Source organism: Trichomycterus rosablanca, chromosome 4 (assembly GCF_030014385.1).
Source record: "Trichomycterus rosablanca isolate fTriRos1 chromosome 4, fTriRos1.hap1, whole genome shotgun sequence".
In the NCBI taxonomy this organism is placed as follows: domain Eukaryota; kingdom Metazoa; phylum Chordata; class Actinopteri; order Siluriformes; family Trichomycteridae; genus Trichomycterus; species Trichomycterus rosablanca.
Window position 1 is genome coordinate 31,271,942 of NC_085991.1, and position 17,187 is coordinate 31,289,128.

Consider the following 17,187-nt stretch of genomic DNA (forward strand, 5'->3'; position numbering starts at 1 on the left):
AAAAAATAAATGGAAATGTTGGATTTTACTAAAAAAAAAAAGGTCTTGTGTCTTACACACATTGTTACTGCCTTACCCTTAACATTACATCTCTATTTTTAAATAAATATTCACAAATTAGGGGGTCTATTTCATTGTTACCTTCATGCCAATGTCATCATATTTTAAAACAGAATATCTGTCTACTGGTTTACCAGATTCCCTCTTTCCTTCTCTCACCCCTCCCCTTTCTTTCACAATCTGTGGTGCTGTTTGCCCTTTTGCATGAGTATATGCTGCTGATTCAGACTCTTTTCACTTCAGTAACTAATCAATGAGTAACCACACTTCCCCTGTGTTCCATCGTCCATCCATCTCCCTGTCTTCCCAACCATCATGTTACTTTATCCTATCTTACTTTATCTTACTGTAATTTAAAAACTACAGGACCTCTCCTTTAACCTCTCTTAAGTGACTTTTTGCAGTACTTCTTTGTTCAATACACTTTCATGGTTCAATTCAAAAAGTAAATATCATTTAAACACTATCTATACAATGCTTATCCTGCTGTATATGTTGACAGAGCATTAGGGTAAGTAGCTATAAGGCAAAAGTCTATATTGTTCAGCACTTAAAAAAACACAACACACTTAGTCAACAGAGCAAAAAGTTAATTCAAGCATGCTTTAAAGGATTTGTGCCCAAGTAGGAATAAAGACCATTAACAATACATATTATAAAGTCCCCGTGTTGCCCAAATAAAAAAACAACATTTATTTAGAAACAAAATCTATTTCTTAAGTATGAAAAACAACCAAGTCATGAACATGGTATTACTAAATACTCATAGTACATTACAGGGCACATAATCACCCAGGCCACCATCCCCTATTGTTACATTACAAACTGAAAAAACTTACCCGTGTAACAGAAGAGATCGTTTTTTGAGAGAATTCCAAATCCCAAAGTGAAAATTAAGAGCAAACCAAACTAATTTCATCGTTAAACCATAATCACTAAAGATGACAAGGAGGTGCAGATGAAAAGACAAAAATAGTAAGAATATTTAGTTCTCTAACTCATTGCAGAATTGTAATCTGTTGCTTCACCTTTACCTCTGCTGTACGTCATACCTGTTGTGGACCATTCTACGCATCCCTTGCTCTTCATGGTCTCCCATTGCTTTTTCATCAGTCCCTCCCCTTGTCTACAGTCTTTCCTCTACTTCTGCTGAGCTGTCCTTTTTAAGATACAAACTCTTACTAAAAAGCAAACACACACACACACACACACACACACACACACTCACTCTCTTCTGGCTTTTTAATTTCCAAATGTAGAAGAGGAATAATGATCTATCAGTGTAAGTTAATTAACTAACACTATATAACATACTGTTAATATACTGTATTCTATTTGGATGTTTTAAATTCAACTCAAATAGTCACTGCAGTTAAAAGAAACCTGAAGTGTATTTTCCAAGACAATTTAGAGCAGGTTATGTAAATACTTTTGAGTAACATTAGTGGTGTACTGTATATTATCCTGACGGTTGCAAGTGGCAAGTAAAAAAAAAGTGTCATGCAGGTTGTCTGCAGTCACATTTTTAATGACTCCTATAAACTAATCTACTCATTCTTTTATGATGTCATTTCAAGCATGTAGTTGTGTCAAGAACTGTATTATGCATCAAACCATATTAATTATATTACACATTGAAATATCACCATTAGTGGTACAATGTTTTTAATAAAGAAAAACAGTGTATAATGCCAAAGCCTTAAAAATGCAAACATTTGCTCTCCAAAGCAATTTCCAAAAACTGCTTTACATATGGGCCCTATAGGTGAATGGGTGTGTGTATGTGTGTGTGTGTATGTGTGTCTGTCCTGCGATCAGTTCAGGGTAGTTACTGTGTGCCTTGCGCCCATTGAAAAGCTGGGATAGTCCCCCCCCCCTCCCCCCGGCCTTAATTTGATAAGCAATTAAGAAAGTAAGTGAGTGAGTGCATTACATACGCCTGTTTCTAGCAGTGACAGATCTTCCAAGAATTAATGTGTCAGCATAAATAAGGAATGAACTAGCCCCTTCTCATAAGACAGCAGTATATCTAAATTTAACAAAATGTAATCATTTTTTAATTCCAAATATGTTTAATTACAGAAATGTTTGTGACGGTTCCTCTTTTAATACTATTAATTATGTAGTCTGCAGTTTAAGAATATATAATCAGAAAATTATCTTCACCTACAAACATGCCTACAACCTGACAGCAATGCACATAAATGCATTTACATAAAGATGCCAAAAATGTCCTTGTGTATTCAGGCTTAGCCCCTGAGAAATTGTTGTATACTTACGTTTAAGACTATGTGGCTTGAAAACATATTAAATTTTAGTAAACAAAAATAGCAGACCAATTACAATTTTTCAGATGCCTGCAGAAACTCTAAATTAGTGCCTGAGCTGTCCGGCAGACTGAATCAAATAGGACCTTACTGAATTTTTAGGGTAACACACATCCCTCATTTTAAACATAAAAAATATGTAATATGTAGAATTGTTCAAGATAGGTTTAAACAACCCACATACACAGATGTGAAAAATACTGTTACAAATACAAACACTCCTGGTAATAATTGTTTTCTAACTACCAAGTTAAAGAAAAAGCACATTAGCAAAGTTATTTCAGTGAGGTTTAAATATGACATGACTAAAGTATTTGATGCTGAAAAAAGATTGGTCCTAAGACTGTATTAGCAGCTTACCAATGCTTTAGATCCTTACACCGTTATATTTAAATGTTAATAAAAATAATAATGCAGATAAAACGAAGGCACACTTTAAAACAAATCTGTGCAGTTTAAACAGTCCTTTTTTGTTTTGAACCTTTCACAGTACAACTTATTGCTTCAGGCAGATGTCACAGGTTTGTAGCTTCTGTGGTCACTGTAGCATTAGTTTTAACGGAAGTGACCGCTTCTGTCAGAGTGATGTCATATCCTGTATTTCCAGTAACATGGCATCCTGCTCAGTTCTTAGCTGGTCTCTTGTGAGAAGTCGACCCACCAGTTCTGAGCTGAGGACTATAATAAACACACACATACACACACAAACATGACTAACATTACCTAAGTGCAGGTATAGCTTTCTGCTGCATGAATGTTACTGTACATTTAAAATCTGATACATTATTTAAATTAAATTAGTAATATACCTTGTAACGATAAATAGTCAGGCCCTTAGTGTACTTATTATAAACTCAGGTACAACCAAAGGTACGAGCAAAATGTTTTATGCTCAGATGAGACCAAGCATAAACTTTTTGGACTGAATTCTAAGCAGTTTGAGAAAAAACAAACACAACAAACCACCGCAAATTCACCATATCTACTTTAAAGCATGGTGGTGGCAACATTATTAGGATGTTTCTTTTGATTGCAGGAAAATAAATGCTACGTACATTAAAATTCTTGAGTAAAACATGTGGTCCTTTGCTAGCCAGCTAAATATGGGCAGGAGGTTTACTCTCCACCATGACAACAACCACTACAGAGCAGGTATTATTTGGGTGGCTGCTGTGTCTGATCCACTCATACCAGCACAACACACACTAACACACCACCACCATGTCATTGTCACTGCAGTGCTGAGAATGATCCACCACCTAAATAATACCTGCTGTGTGGGGGTCCTGACCATTGAAGAACATGGTGAAAGCAGGCTAAAAAAGACAGCTGATAAAATGGACAGTGAGTGTAGAAAAAAAGGTGGTTTTAATGTTATGGCTGATCAGTGTACAATTTAATTGAACTTAAATAATTCTGCAAGAATGGGCAAATATTGTGGCTCTACAAATTACTAAATCAGGGGGTGTGCAAATCAGGGTAAAACATGACTGATCAAATTTCCAACCCTTATTATTCTAGTTTTTCATTTTTTTTAAATAATTTTCAGAAGAGTTTCCCTCCTCAATACTTGACTGTTGTGAGGCAAAATGTGGAAGTTTTGGTTTCAGGATGTAAGACAAAAAGTGTCAGTTTCAAAGAGGTAATCCTGTAATGGATTAGTGACATGCAACCAGGGCTTCCTGGTGACACCAGACCCATCACAATGCTGAGCAGGATGAGGCATTATGTGAAAATCATTAAATATATAGCGGTTTTGCCAAAAATGTTTATTTGTTGACAGTTCCTAATCAATATTATTGCCCTCCTGCATGATTCATAATTAGTCAATAAGGCCTAATGAGTAATTAAGATCTTATACTTTACAAATGTAAGGTTATGAAGTAACTGTACATTAACATGTGTTTATGTTTATTATTTAACATATTTGAAATATATATTAACTGACCAGTGATGTCCACACATTTGCCAGGGCCAAATTTTCAATATGAACATTTAGCGTGATTACACTCTGTTGGTATTTTAGCAATATGATTTACACCTACATTGTATGTGTTTATTTTCTACAATCTCCATTTCCAGAAAAAGTACGGATGTTTTGTAAAATGCAATAAAAAGAAAAAAATGTGATAATCGATGTTAGATCTGTGTTAATACTCATGCTTCTTTATTAAACCCGATAAAAGTAGACAAAAGATTTCCAGTGTTTTCCCTGATTAACTTTATTGTATTTTGTAAATATAAACACATTTAGATTTTAATGGCTGGGAATTGAGGACACTAATTGTTGTAGTTTTAAGTGGAATTTTTGTCCATTTTTACTTGATACAAGACTTCAGCTGCTTAACAGTCTGTGGTCACTATCATCTGATTCTCCTCTGTTTGGCAAAAAAGTGGTGAGCCATGACCCATCATTGCTTGTGAAGACTGACCCTTTGGTGGATCATCCTTTAATTTCCAATGATTCCCTAACCTGTTACCAATTCACTTGCTTATTGTGGAACACTGTAACATGAATATTCTATAAACTTTTTACTCTTATTTTGCCTCTGTCACAACTTTTTAAGAGGGTGTTGCAGGCTCAAATTCTAAATGTGTTTAAGCATGTGCATTAAGCAATTCATTACATGATGTAGAAGGATACATGATAGTCTTCCTCTAATTTTAAAGAAAAATACAACAGTGTATTACTTTATTAATAAACACTTACTATGAATGTCTTTGCTTAGTGTGGTCTTCAATGCCTTTAACTCCTTTACGCTGAAATTCTGCAAGTCTGTGCGTGTATACTGTGTTCTTTGTTTGACTGCCTCACTGTGGGGTATGGTCTATAACAAAACAATCAGGAACTAATAATTCTGGTCACAAACATACCTGGAGGTTTATATGAATTTTAAGTATGTGAAGTATGATTTTAAAAGTGAGGAATCACAAGTGAAATAGATCTTGATATTGTCAACTTGTATTTGGGCCATTTACCTGTTTTTGTTCCAGCTTCAGCTTGTGTCTCAGTCTGCTAAGTGCAGCTTTGACCTCCTTTTTAAATCCACTGGATTTGGCTTTGATGCTGGACGAAGTACTAGAACACTGCTGCAATTGCTGCATCTGCTGCTGACCGGACTGTTTGGCAAGCTGTAACACAAATAATTATAATGCAGATACAATACCAGAACTTTCTTAGCCCTTTACATTAGGGCTGGGCGATTTTGCAAAAAATCGATTATTTTAATATTATTACCGATTGTCGATTACGATTGTTTTGTTCTTGTATAATGCAATCGAAAAACGACTCAAATTTCTTTTTTCATTTTGCATTTTAATTTAAAAGACTGCAGAAGTGAAAAATAGTAACAGCACCACCTATAATTATCATTTCAAGAGACTCAAACTTTATAACGATATAACAATAATTAAAACAAAATAGACATCTTAATTAGCTATATCCTTTATAAGAATAGCTCACAAACAACCCTTACTTTCAATATTGTGCAGCAGAACCTCCTTACATTAAGAAAAGTGCAAAACCACAAAAAGTTCTTTACAGGTTTCTTAAAAGGAACACAAGCCTGTGAAGTGAAGTGAGTCTGTATCAGTATCTAGTAATCAAGTAATCACTCTGCTCAGCTTTGATTTTGTCTTCTTGTGACTGGGGGGTGGATGGAGGGGGCAAGTTCCGCTTCTAACAATATAGACTACAATTCCCATGCTCCCACGGACTGTCACGTGACTATCACATGTCCCCGGTCAGTCAATCCTGATCGCGCTCATCGGCTCCGGAGTTCTGATTCAGTTCAGCGGTGTTTGATTCAGTGAATCTTATTTGAACTCTGTTTGTGTGTCTCGTTTAGCCGATTGTGTTTGCGGTTCTTATTACTGATTATACAACAGGTAGTTCCGACCTTACAATCTGATTGGTTGAGAAGCGTTCTAACTGTGCTGATATTCGTGATAACAGCACGGCCTTTTCACACCACAACTGTATTACTCCGCTGACGCGTTGCCAGTAACGACAAGCTTCATGCACACAAACGCGCACGCAGGCGACACAGACTTTTTCCCGATCTCGTTTTAAATCCATTATCTGATATACAATCTAGCGCACTGTGTAGGGAACATAAATCCGCGATCTGATACACAATCTAGCGCACTATGTAGGGAACATAAATCCGCGATCTGATACAATCTAGTGCACTATGTAGGGAACATAAATCCGCGATCTGATACACAATCTAGTGCACTATGTAGGGAACATAAATCCGCGATCTGATACACAATCTAGTGCACTATGTAGGGAACATAAATCCGTGATCTGATACACAATCTAGTGCACTATGTAGGGAACTTTAATGTGTTTGTGACGCGAACAGTTAGCTTAATAGCCCAGTTAGCAGCTCATAAAAGTTCTGTTATCATCCATAATCCTTTGGTGTGTGTGAGAGGTTTTTTATTTCCTTTTTTCCCTTTGGAGGTTCTTGCCTTTTTCCTCTTGTTGTTCTTACTTCCCTAAAATGAGTTTTTGCAACTTGGGATGTTTGCTTTGTAGTGTTAAACTTTATATTCGTTGTGGAACTACGTTTTGGCAGAAGGTATTGTCAATATTAAAGCATATTTAATATGAAATTCAGGGCTTCTTTGATTTATTTTCTTTCTTTATTTTGTAAAAACTGTTGTATAAAAGCAATAGAACACTTGAGGTTGTGTGTTATTGCGAATAACATCAAGGCTGCGACCGAATCACAGCCGTGATGTTATTCGCGATAACACACTCCCTCTCATGTTCTATTGCTTAAATCTAACCGTTGCCGTGTATGACACTTGTCTTCCATTTACTGTTTTAGTTTTCGCTGGTTTTGGACTCTACCTGATTTTGTACACTGTTTTTGCCCTTTTTATATTAAACTTTCCCTGATTTATATTCCGCAAGCATCTGGTCAGTTTCTGCCTCGTGACATGTTAGTATTTTAATTAAAATATAAAGTATGTAAACAATCGCGATTGTCACATTTCTAACATCGGGTGAAAACGTTCATGCGAATTAACCGAATTAATCGTGAAAATCACCCAGCCCTACTTTACATTACATGCTGGTAGCTGGTTAACTTTTGCCATTGTGTGTTTTATTTACTCTTTTTTGGACACATTTTTGGACACTATTTACACATTTAAGGATACACACACAAACACAAGCGCACACACAGTCATTCAGAGTTGACTCAAATCCACATACTCAAAGTCTTCTGAGTATGTGCTTTAATGGTTTTAAAGGATATGCCTTAGTGCTAGACTTGATATATGCTGCCCCCCCCACACACACAATTATTATAAGGTAGTTTTAATACAATGTATAAACATAGAATATTTTATTTAGTAAATCAAACTGAAAATGTGTCACATTTGAACTTTAAAGGTTAAGAAGAAAGAAACATTAGAAACCTCTTTTTTCCCGTCCTGTTCCTCATCATCCTCACTTTCACTGTTGTTGATGAAGCAGAGCTGCAGATTCATTCGACTCTGAAGTCTAAAATAAAGAACTGTTAATATTCACACACTTTTGTAAATAAAGAAATTAAGCTGAGAAGAATTGATCTAGTGTGTACCGTGATGTCAGTGCAGTCAGACGGCTGTCGTCCACATCCTCATAGCTGTCTCTATGTCTGTTAAGATCATATAATTCAGGCCAGCTCTGTTTCCACTGAGGTAGATCCTTAGAAACAAATAAAAACATGTAGATATAGATATTTAGGTTATTTACATATTACACTACATACAAGTGACAATCTGTATATATTGTTTTACAAACCTAAAAATTCTATAAAAAAATGCCAATAATTTAACTAAAAACAATTAGCAGATATATTTTGACCACTTTGAACTTTTTTGTATATATACGCTCATTCCAAATTTGATGGCTGAAAAAAGGAAGTTGTTACAGGGCATGTTTAACACTTTTTCATGACCTTTCAAGAATGTTTTTGTTTTAGAACTGAAGACACCAATTGCTGTAGTTGTAAAGTGGAATTTATTCCCATTTTTGCTTGATATAACACTGCCTAACAGAGTCTCTGTTGTCATATTATTTGCCTCATTATGCACCACATGTTTTAATGGGAAACAGGTCAGGATTGCAGGCAGGCCAGTCTAAAGTGACAAGGAACCCTGCTTCGACCATTGTCCCTCCCCACCTACAGGCACACAGCCAAATGTGTCTGTGTAGGTGCCCAGCCAGTCAATAGTAAAGCTGGGATTCAAACTCAAGAGCTTAAGATCCCAGCTGTGTTGGGCTAGCGCTTTAGACCACTGTGCCACCCGAGTGCCCCTTAATCAAATGATTTTCCTGGTTGAGAAAAGACTGCTAATTGGTAATACTTGCTGACTGGGAGGAACAACATTCATACTTTCCCTACCAGTCATGCTGCCCCGCCTGACAGCTTATATGATTATAAGGCGGCTTTTCTTCAAGTAGGTTGAACTGTTTAAAGACATCACAGGAGCCACAGCAACATGTGGCAGGCTGGATGCACATGGCGTAAAGAGAGCATGTTCTAGCCTTGCCCTCCCAAATTGGTCACTGTCATGTGACCAACCCAAAAAGCTGTGAATTACATATGTGGTTCCCAAACATGTGGCAAACCCTGTATAAGACACCCACATAGGGGCGGCAAGTGGCTAAGTGGGTAGCACTGTCGCCTCACAGCAAGAACGTCCAGGGTTTGATCCCCTGGAGTTTGCATGTTCTCCCCGTGTCTGCATGGGTTTACTCCGGGTGCTCCGGTTTCCTCCCACAGTCCAAAAACATGCAAGTGAGGTGAATTGGAGACACTAAATGGTCCATGACTGTGCTCGATATAACCTTGTGAACTGATGAACCTTGTGTGGTGAGTGACTGTCGTTTCCTGTCATGGATGTAACCAAAGTGTAAAACATGACGTTAAAATCCTAATAAACAAACACCCACATAGTATGTAATGTCCATTAAAATGGTATGTTTTACATAAATATGACATCTAACCTTGTTCTTCTCTCTCCGTTCCTCTTCTTGTTTTTCGAGCTGGGCGATGCGCAAGCTCAGGGCCTCCCAGTGCATGATGGGTAATCCCAGGTCATCTTCAGAGGAGCCTTCTTGCCACAACAAGGCCGCTCCCTCAGCATCCTCCTCAGTCTCATCACTTTCCTTTTCCTCTCCTCTTTCCCTCTCTCTTTCCTTTGTCCCATCCATCAGCCCTACAACACTTCTGAGACACATTTAACAAGATTACAATGTTTTATGGAATAGTGGAACACTTTTTGGTACCTACTAAAAACACACCTGGGAAAAAGGGAAAGAATTAGTCAGTACTTGTACAGTGGATTACTCAGGTATAAAAAGAAGTCACAATAGTTGTGCTATTTGAGGGGGCAAGCCAGCGCTTGTTCAGTGGACCAGGATGAACCCAAACATGTTTATTGAACAACTGAACTAAAAGGAGCAGCTTCTCCACTGCACTAGCCCAACCTAGTAGTCCATGCTCAGCCACGTAGGCCACTTAAGAACTGTCAAGTCGTGTTTTAATGCCATGTAATCATCTTTAATATCGTAAAGAAAACAGCTTACATACCTATATGATTATTTTGAGCCTTACCGCAGGAGCATATGATATTTGTTTTGTCAAAAAAGTCTTAAGTTCCCATAGTTTTCCACAAGTTAGGAAATCTCCTGTTGTACCGTTACGCGACAGCCAGTCCGCTGTTTGCACACTTCTTTCTTTAGACTTTTCCCCCGACTTCCTTCGTAAACAGCATATTTAACAGAACTAAACATCTGTTTAGAAAAAGTTTAAGAAGCCGAATGTGTGAGCCTAAATATCCAAACAAAGACACTTCTCAGTACTGGCTGAAATCGTGAGGAATTTCGCAACGTTTTGTCCCAGTTGAGGGGAGGAGGCAAACCTGTGAGCAAAAGCAGGGGGTATCCGATTTCACTCTTCCACTGCAGATTTGTTTCTTTTGTAGCAACAAGTGGGTAATTTAACCTAAACTGAATACCATAGTAAAGCTTAAAGCTTCGAATTTGCAACCCCAAAAAGTGGAGAAGTTGCGACAGTATGGAAAATACGAATAAAACGCAGTGTTTGCCTTTACTTTGACTTTTACTTCATTACTGACAGTTTGAACCCAATATATTTAATGTTTTGTCTGGTCAACTTAATTTGTTAATATACATCAATTCCTGCATTTCATGCCTGCAACACATTTCAAAAAAAGTTGGGACAATGTAGGGCTAGTAATGAGATAAAAAAAAAATAAAAAAATAATAATAATAATTTGATTTCAAACAGGTAATATCAACAGGTGATTGTAATCATGATTTGGTACATAAGCAGGGTCCACATAAAGTTGCGTCTTTAAGGAGCAAAGATGGGCAGAGCATCTCGGGTTTGTCAAGAGAAAATTATTAAATTATGTTTAGAAACACTGTTGCTCATAGAAAGATGGGAAGGTATTTGTATATCTCTCCCTCTACAGTGCATAATATCATTAAGCGATTCAAGAAATCTCCGATCCTTCAGATGGCACTGCATCAAGAACGGTCATTCATTAATAGTTTATATAACCACATGGGCAAGGGATTATTTTGGCAAACCTCTGTCAAGCACTACAATACGGAGTTACGTTCACAAATGTCATTTAAAACTTTACTGTACAAAAAAGAACCCTTATGTTAAGCAGTTTCAAGTTCTCTGAGCTTAAGAACATCTGGAATGGCTCATCACTCAGTGGAAATGTGTATTGTGATCAGATGAATCAGTATTTTATCTTTTTTGAAAGAAACAGATGTTGTGTGCTTTGGACCGAAGACAAAAAGGACAATCCAGAGCAAGTCCAAAAGCAAGGATCTATTATGGTATGGGGCTGTGCCAGTGCCCTTAGCAAAGGTAATTTACACTTGTGTGATGGCAGCAATAATGCAGAAAAGTACATTAAGTTGCCTTGTTTGTTTATATTTGTTTATTAGAATTTTAACGTCATGTTTTACACGTTGGTTACATTCATGACAGGAATGGTCACTCATTACACAAGGTTCATCAGTTCACAAGGTTTATCAAACACAGTCCTGGACAATTTAGTGTCTCCAATTCACCTCACTTGCATGTTATTGGACTGTGGGAGGAAACCGGAGCACCCAGAGGAAACCCACGCAGACACAGGGAGAACATGCAAACTCCACACAGATAGGACCTGTACCGCCCCACCTGGGGATCGAACCCAGGACCTTCTTGCTGTGATGCGACAGTGCTACCCACTGAGCCACGTGCCACCCTCTCTGAGCTTAAGAGCATCAGAAATGGCCCATTACTCAGTGGAAATGTGTACTGTGGTCAGATGAATTAGTATTTTATCTTTTTTTGGAAAGAACAGACATCTTGTGCTCTGACCATAGACGAAAAGGACCATCCAGAACAAGTCCAAAAGCCATGATCTCCTTTTAGCATTGGTAATTTACACTTATGTGATGGCAGCATTAATGCAGAAACGTTCATTAGGATTTTAGAGCAACATGTTGCTTTAAAGACATATTTTCCAGGAACATCAATGCATTGTTTCAACAAGACTGCACACATTGCAGAGGCATGGCTGTGGAAAAAGGGGGTACGGGTACTGGACTGGCCTGCCTGCAGACTTTACCTGTCCCTAGTAGAGAAAGTGTGGGGGATGTTTAAACGACTAATGTGACAGTGACATCTCCATACTGCTGCACACCTCAAGACATGTTTGCAGGAAACATGGGACGATGATAAGATAAGATAAGAATAGATAAGATGATAAGATAAGATGATAAGATAAGATAAGAAGATAAGATAAGATAAGATGATAAGATAAGATAAGATGCCTTTATTGTCATTGCACAGTGTACAACGAAATTGAGTAGCAATCCAACGGTGCTTACACATACAATAAATAAGAACAGAAGCAAAAAAAGTTATATACAAATACACAATGAAAAACACCTGAAACTGGCAACATGAGAAAGTGGTTCATGCTTTAAAGTCCCATTTTTTGGAATGTGTTGCAGGCCTGAAATGCAGATGAATTGAAGTTGAAGGTATTTTACTGCATACTGTCTGCAATAAAATAAAAGTCAAAGTAAATGTACATACCCTCTGTTTTTTATTTGCATTTCTTATACTGTTCCGATTTTTTTCTGATTTGGGTTGTATACAGATGGGGCCATAAATAAATAAATATATAATACTAATTATAATAATAATAGCGGCGACGAAGAAACTTTTGTTTTGAAATGTGTTGTCTAACTTCCGCTTTTGGAGAGTTTCTACATCAAGTCAGCTGATCCTCTAGCTAGAGTGTTGACATTCCAGCACACATGAAAAAGTCGAATAGAACTAGAGTTTAAATTATATAAATGCGATTTAAAGTTTATGAAGTTGCACGTCACTGTAAAAAGCTTTGCCAAACAATTCAAATTTATACAAAATGCCTTTTATATTTTGTGGACCGAAGTTGGCTGCATGTATGCTCGTGTTGAGCATCTGGGGAGTTATAATGCTGGTAAGATTGTGTTTTATCTTTTAACTACAATTACATTTGAACTACAGTTAATCTATTATCTTGGAGTTATTACTTGTTACACACTATTGAAGACAGTTATTGTCGGGTGCTTGAGGTTACACAGCCAATATCAGTATTTAAAAGAGTAATTATTCGTTATTATTTAACTTTGGGAACATAAAGTGTAACACAGGGTGAACATTATGCTTATACAGTCTAAGCAATTGAGGGTTAAGGGCCTTGCTTAAGGGCCTGACAGCAGCAACCTGGCGGTGGTGGGGTTTGAACCAGCAACCTTCTGCTTACTAGTCCAGTACCTTAACCGCTAGACTACAACTGCCCTGAAAGAAGGATAGCAGATGACAATTCTCCACAAAATTAAACAGTTTGTAGTGAATAGCTTACAATTCCGTTGACTGCATGATTTGGGTTCACTTGTACCTTTAATAGAAAACGTCATAGTAAGTAAGACTTAACATATTGATTAAAATTCGAATATTTATATTGTAAACTGTAGTGGTGGCCAAACAACGTACTAATATGCTTCATGTTGTTCAAAGATAAAATGTCATAATCTGTCTGTATGCAGGATAAATTAAGCCGTCAGGTCTGACACACATTTCTGCTCTCTGTTCTTCTTTTAGGCAATGCTGGGGATTTTCTTCAGTATTCATGCAGCTGTGCTGATTGAGGATGTGCCGTTCACAGAGGAAGACATTCATGGCCAGTGAGTTTCCCATCATGTGCTCTATCACTGTCAGTATGGAAAGAGTGTGTAGTATTAACTGGCTCATTCTTGCCACACCAGAAACATGATGGAGAAGTAGCTTATTGAGTCGTCATTTTACACAGCTTTTGATTTAGTCATAGTCCAATGATAAATAAATAAATGAAGGCCACTTTATTTTTTGCAATTTTTCCCCCAATGTTTTTCCTAGTCTAGTCATATCCAATTAAGATAAGATAAACCTTTATTAGTCCCACAGTGGGGAAATTCCCAGTGTTGCAGCAGCAAAGGGATAGCAGGGCACTCAGTACAAAAAATAGACAAATTAACAGTTTAAAGTATACAATATATAATATAGACTAGGGATGCATCGATACCATTTTTTCCCAACCGAGTACATGTACATGTACTTTTGTACTTGCCGATACCAATATCTATTTAGAATACCGTTTTTTTTAAATAAAAACACACGTGAGAAGTGACGAGAAGTTTAATGATACCACGTCCAAAAATGCACGTCAACAAGTAGCAAGTGATCAAAGTGTTTGTGCACTGACGTGATGAAATCAAGGAGGAAAAATAAATGAATCTGAGTGGATTTGGCAAAACGAATAACATGGATTGTTCTGTAGTGAGTTGGAGGTTAATAAATATTTTTGTAATGTTGGTGTTTTGTTGTTATGTTTTGTAGAGAACGATCAGGTCAGAAATACTGTAAAACGTGTGTGTGCCGGTGTATTCTGATATAAACTATATTATCCCCCTGTCCCACCTGTTTACACTCCTGTCCTGCGTTTCCCCTCACACCGTATCCTGCGTTCTCATTGGCTGTTCGACATGTCACTCATTCCCAGTCGCACATCTCAGATCAGATATCTGACGTGCTAGAAAACTCGAGCGGTCGGCGAGCCGGTCGGATCGAGTTGTTGGGTAGTTCACACTTAGCGATCGAGAGCCGAGTTTTGATCGCCGAGCGAACGCCGAGTTGCTCCCGAGCCGGCAAATCTAGCGGCGACCAGTCGCCGAGCGAAAATCAGGACAAAAATCGTGTAGTGTGAACTAGGCATAACGCAGCAACGTGCACTAGGTACACGGTATCGGATGTTTAGTATCGGAGCCTTGTAGCGCGGTATCGGGCAAATACCCGATACCAGTATCGGTACTCATGCATATCTAATATAGACAATTATCAATAAGAAAAACACTAGCTAACAAAAAGTAAAACTTAAGTACTTACAAGAAAGGAAAAAAGTAGGAAAAAACTCAAACGTGAGCGGGGGCTATCTTGGAAACTTGATTACGCTTCCCCTCTAACGATACTACCTTCCACTGCTGACTGAGGAGCGCCGCAACTGCATCTTTTCAACTCCATGAGACGAGTTCATATGCGGATCAGCTTTGTGTACAGAGAGCCACACCCTGATCAACGCATTATTCCTCGACTCTGTGCATCAGTTATGAGGAGGTCCGGCTTCCCACCCTGTGTGAACAACAGCCTGTCGTTCATGTAGGTGCCCAGCCCAGCCGGATGGCAGGGCCGAGATTCGAAAACGCTGCCTACATTTAGTAAAAAAATCACTGATTAAACATGAAACCTGTGTCGCTCTGTACACTCTGTCACCTTCTGTACTCCATTTATCAATCAAAACGGACCCTCATAGGTCCCCCACTGACCAGATGATGTTTGAGTGGTGGATCATTCACAACCCTACAGTGACCCTACCATTGTAATTGTAATTGGACATTGTAGTGTGGTTTGTTTTAGTATTAGTATGTAATGTAGAGAAGTGTTGTAGGAATTTTCAAATACCTAAATGTTAATGCTGGGAGGTAAACAGTATTTAATCCCAACAACACTGCCTTCTGTTTGTATTTGCATTTTTTCTAATTGCGGTTATGTACAATTAACATTATATGGTTATTTTCCCATATTTTACATCACTGTTTTACTGTTTTAACATCTTTTAGTCTTTGGTAAATAAAACCCAACACACCAAATGCTATCTTGATGTCAACATTTTTGTAGCTGGTCTTTTACATCCAGACATGTTGAACACATGACAAGAGATATTTAGATTTAGTTTTAATGTATGAACATTATTTAGGTGTTATTTGTGTGTAACTTAAAAGATTTTGAACTAAACAACGAAACTGAATTTCGTTTCGTTTCTAACATTCTTTCTGTTGCATACAGACAAAGCCCTGAGAGGATTTATGCTGTTTACGACAAAGTTGGTTACAACTGCTTCATCGCTGCAGGAATCTATGTGGTGGTTGCCTTAGTGTCTTTCATTCAGGTTCGCCTGAATAAACGGAACGATTATCTTGTGCATTAGCACCATCTAGTGGCTGAGAACAACCTTATGCACAGTGAATGTGATATCTTTGTATTTCCACATCGCTCAAGTTAATTTTGATTAGAGGTACCCATGTTTTGATATCTTATAGGTGTTAAAGATAAAATCAGGTGGAATCAGGACCAAAGTAAAGTGTGCCTTTTCTGATTGTAAAATATTTTACAGTTTATATCATAAACAAATTCTGTGTGCCTTATGCAAAGGATTGGTCTAATGGAAGAATGATTTTTTTGTGTAACTTGTGTGTAACAGCAATTATTTGTTGTGCCTTACTGCACTGTTTACATCTTTACACCTTGTATACTGTTGCCTTTTTAATGAAACACGTGCCTCTGTGATGTCTGGCTGCTGACAGTATCACAGTTTTGAATCAGATTAGGTGTAAATGTGAGACTTTGTTTGTATGCATTTAGGTTTTGTTTAAACAAGGAAATTAAATCTTATATAAATTGTTAACAACTGATCATATAATTTTAACAATTAACTAATTACAGAAATAAATATATTATTTCCCAGTATCTCAGTCTGACTTGTATTGATGATTAGGAGCTTTACAGCATCTTCAGGTTATTTATTTTATTTGTACATATGTTTGTATTCATTTAGTACAATGCATCCCAATAGCATATTTAGAAATGTATACATGGTGCTCAGGTGATTTAGCAATCCAATGTACTATCCCACCACCACTAAGCTTTTGAGCTCTTGAGTTTGAATCTCGTCCTGGTACCTGCACAATGGGTGAATAAGCTCAAGGAGGAAATTGCATGGCTCTCCCTATGCAATACAGCTCTCTGTGAAACTCTTCCTTTGGCAGGTGTAAAGAAGCGGCTGGTGACATGCACATCAGAGGGCGCATTTAATATTGTGTTGCTCTCCGTGGTCGGGGTGGGGGTGGTACATTCGGCACAGGATTTAGAAACATTCATTCAGTCAATGTATGTTTTACCACTGCTTTATCCTGGTCAGGGTTGCTCTAAGTTTGAATCATTAAGCCAACACACACAGGGCAATTGTTAGTAGCTCCAAATGGCCAGGCTGCATGTCTTTGGACTTGTGGGAGAAAACTGGAGCACATGCACAGGGAGAAACTTCACATAGAATGGACACAGAGTTTGAAACAGGGAATTGGAAACAACTAGACTAGGAGAAAATACGCTAAAATAAAAGA

General features: G+C 37.7%; 2 protein-coding genes across 4 annotated transcripts; one reads left to right on the forward strand and one right to left on the reverse strand.

The window, feature by feature from the left end:
* Positions 1-1,708: 1,708 nt before the first annotated feature.
* On the reverse strand, positions 1,709-10,282 carry si:dkey-6n21.12 (schwannomin-interacting protein 1). 3 transcript variants are annotated; one of them, XM_062993196.1, is made up of 7 exons: positions 9,983-10,282; positions 9,397-9,616; positions 7,985-8,091; positions 7,821-7,905; positions 5,367-5,519; positions 5,098-5,215; positions 1,709-3,065 (listed from the first exon to the last, which is right to left on the reverse strand). In XM_062993196.1, the coding sequence occupies exons 2-7, from the start codon at positions 9,601-9,603 to the stop codon at positions 2,965-2,967; spliced, it is 771 nt and encodes a 256-aa protein (XP_062849266.1). In that variant the 5' UTR covers positions 9,604-9,616; positions 9,983-10,282; the 3' UTR covers positions 1,709-2,964. The 3 variants fall into 3 exon arrangements, with proteins under 3 accessions (XP_062849266.1, XP_062849265.1, XP_062849264.1); XM_062993195.1 differs by having other exon boundaries at positions 9,397-9,619; XM_062993194.1 differs by lacking the exon at positions 9,983-10,282 and having other exon boundaries at positions 9,397-9,968.
* A 2,433-nt stretch (positions 10,283-12,715) lies between these two features.
* Positions 12,716-16,534, forward strand: rnaseka (ribonuclease, RNase K a). Its single transcript, XM_062993197.1, has 3 exons — positions 12,716-12,932; positions 13,577-13,659; positions 15,854-16,534. The coding sequence occupies exons 1-3, from the start codon at positions 12,858-12,860 to the stop codon at positions 15,993-15,995; spliced, it is 300 nt and encodes a 99-aa protein (XP_062849267.1). The 5' UTR covers positions 12,716-12,857; the 3' UTR covers positions 15,996-16,534.
* The last annotated feature ends 653 nt before the right edge of the window (positions 16,535-17,187 follow it).

Excerpts from the sequence above, each read along its gene's own strand:
- si:dkey-6n21.12 (XM_062993194.1), bottom strand. The coding sequence starts at position 9,630 with ATGTGTCTCAGAAGTGTTGTAGGGCTGATGGATGGGACAAAGGAAAGA. Across the intron at positions 7,906-7,984 it reads CTGACTGCACTGACATCACG|ACTTCAGAGTCGAATGAATC; the intron begins GTACACACTAGA and ends TCTTTATTTTAG. Across the intron at positions 5,216-5,366 it reads TGAAGCTGGAACAAAAACAG|ACCATACCCCACAGTGAGGC; the intron begins GTAAATGGCCCA and ends GTTTTGTTATAG.
- rnaseka (XM_062993197.1), top strand. The coding sequence starts at position 12,858 with ATGCCTTTTATATTTTGTGGACCGAAGTTGGCTGCATGTATGCTCGTG. Across the intron at positions 12,933-13,576 it reads TCTGGGGAGTTATAATGCTG|GCAATGCTGGGGATTTTCTT; the intron begins GTAAGATTGTGT and ends TTCTTCTTTTAG. Across the intron at positions 13,660-15,853 it reads GAGGAAGACATTCATGGCCA|ACAAAGCCCTGAGAGGATTT; the intron begins GTGAGTTTCCCA and ends TGTTGCATACAG.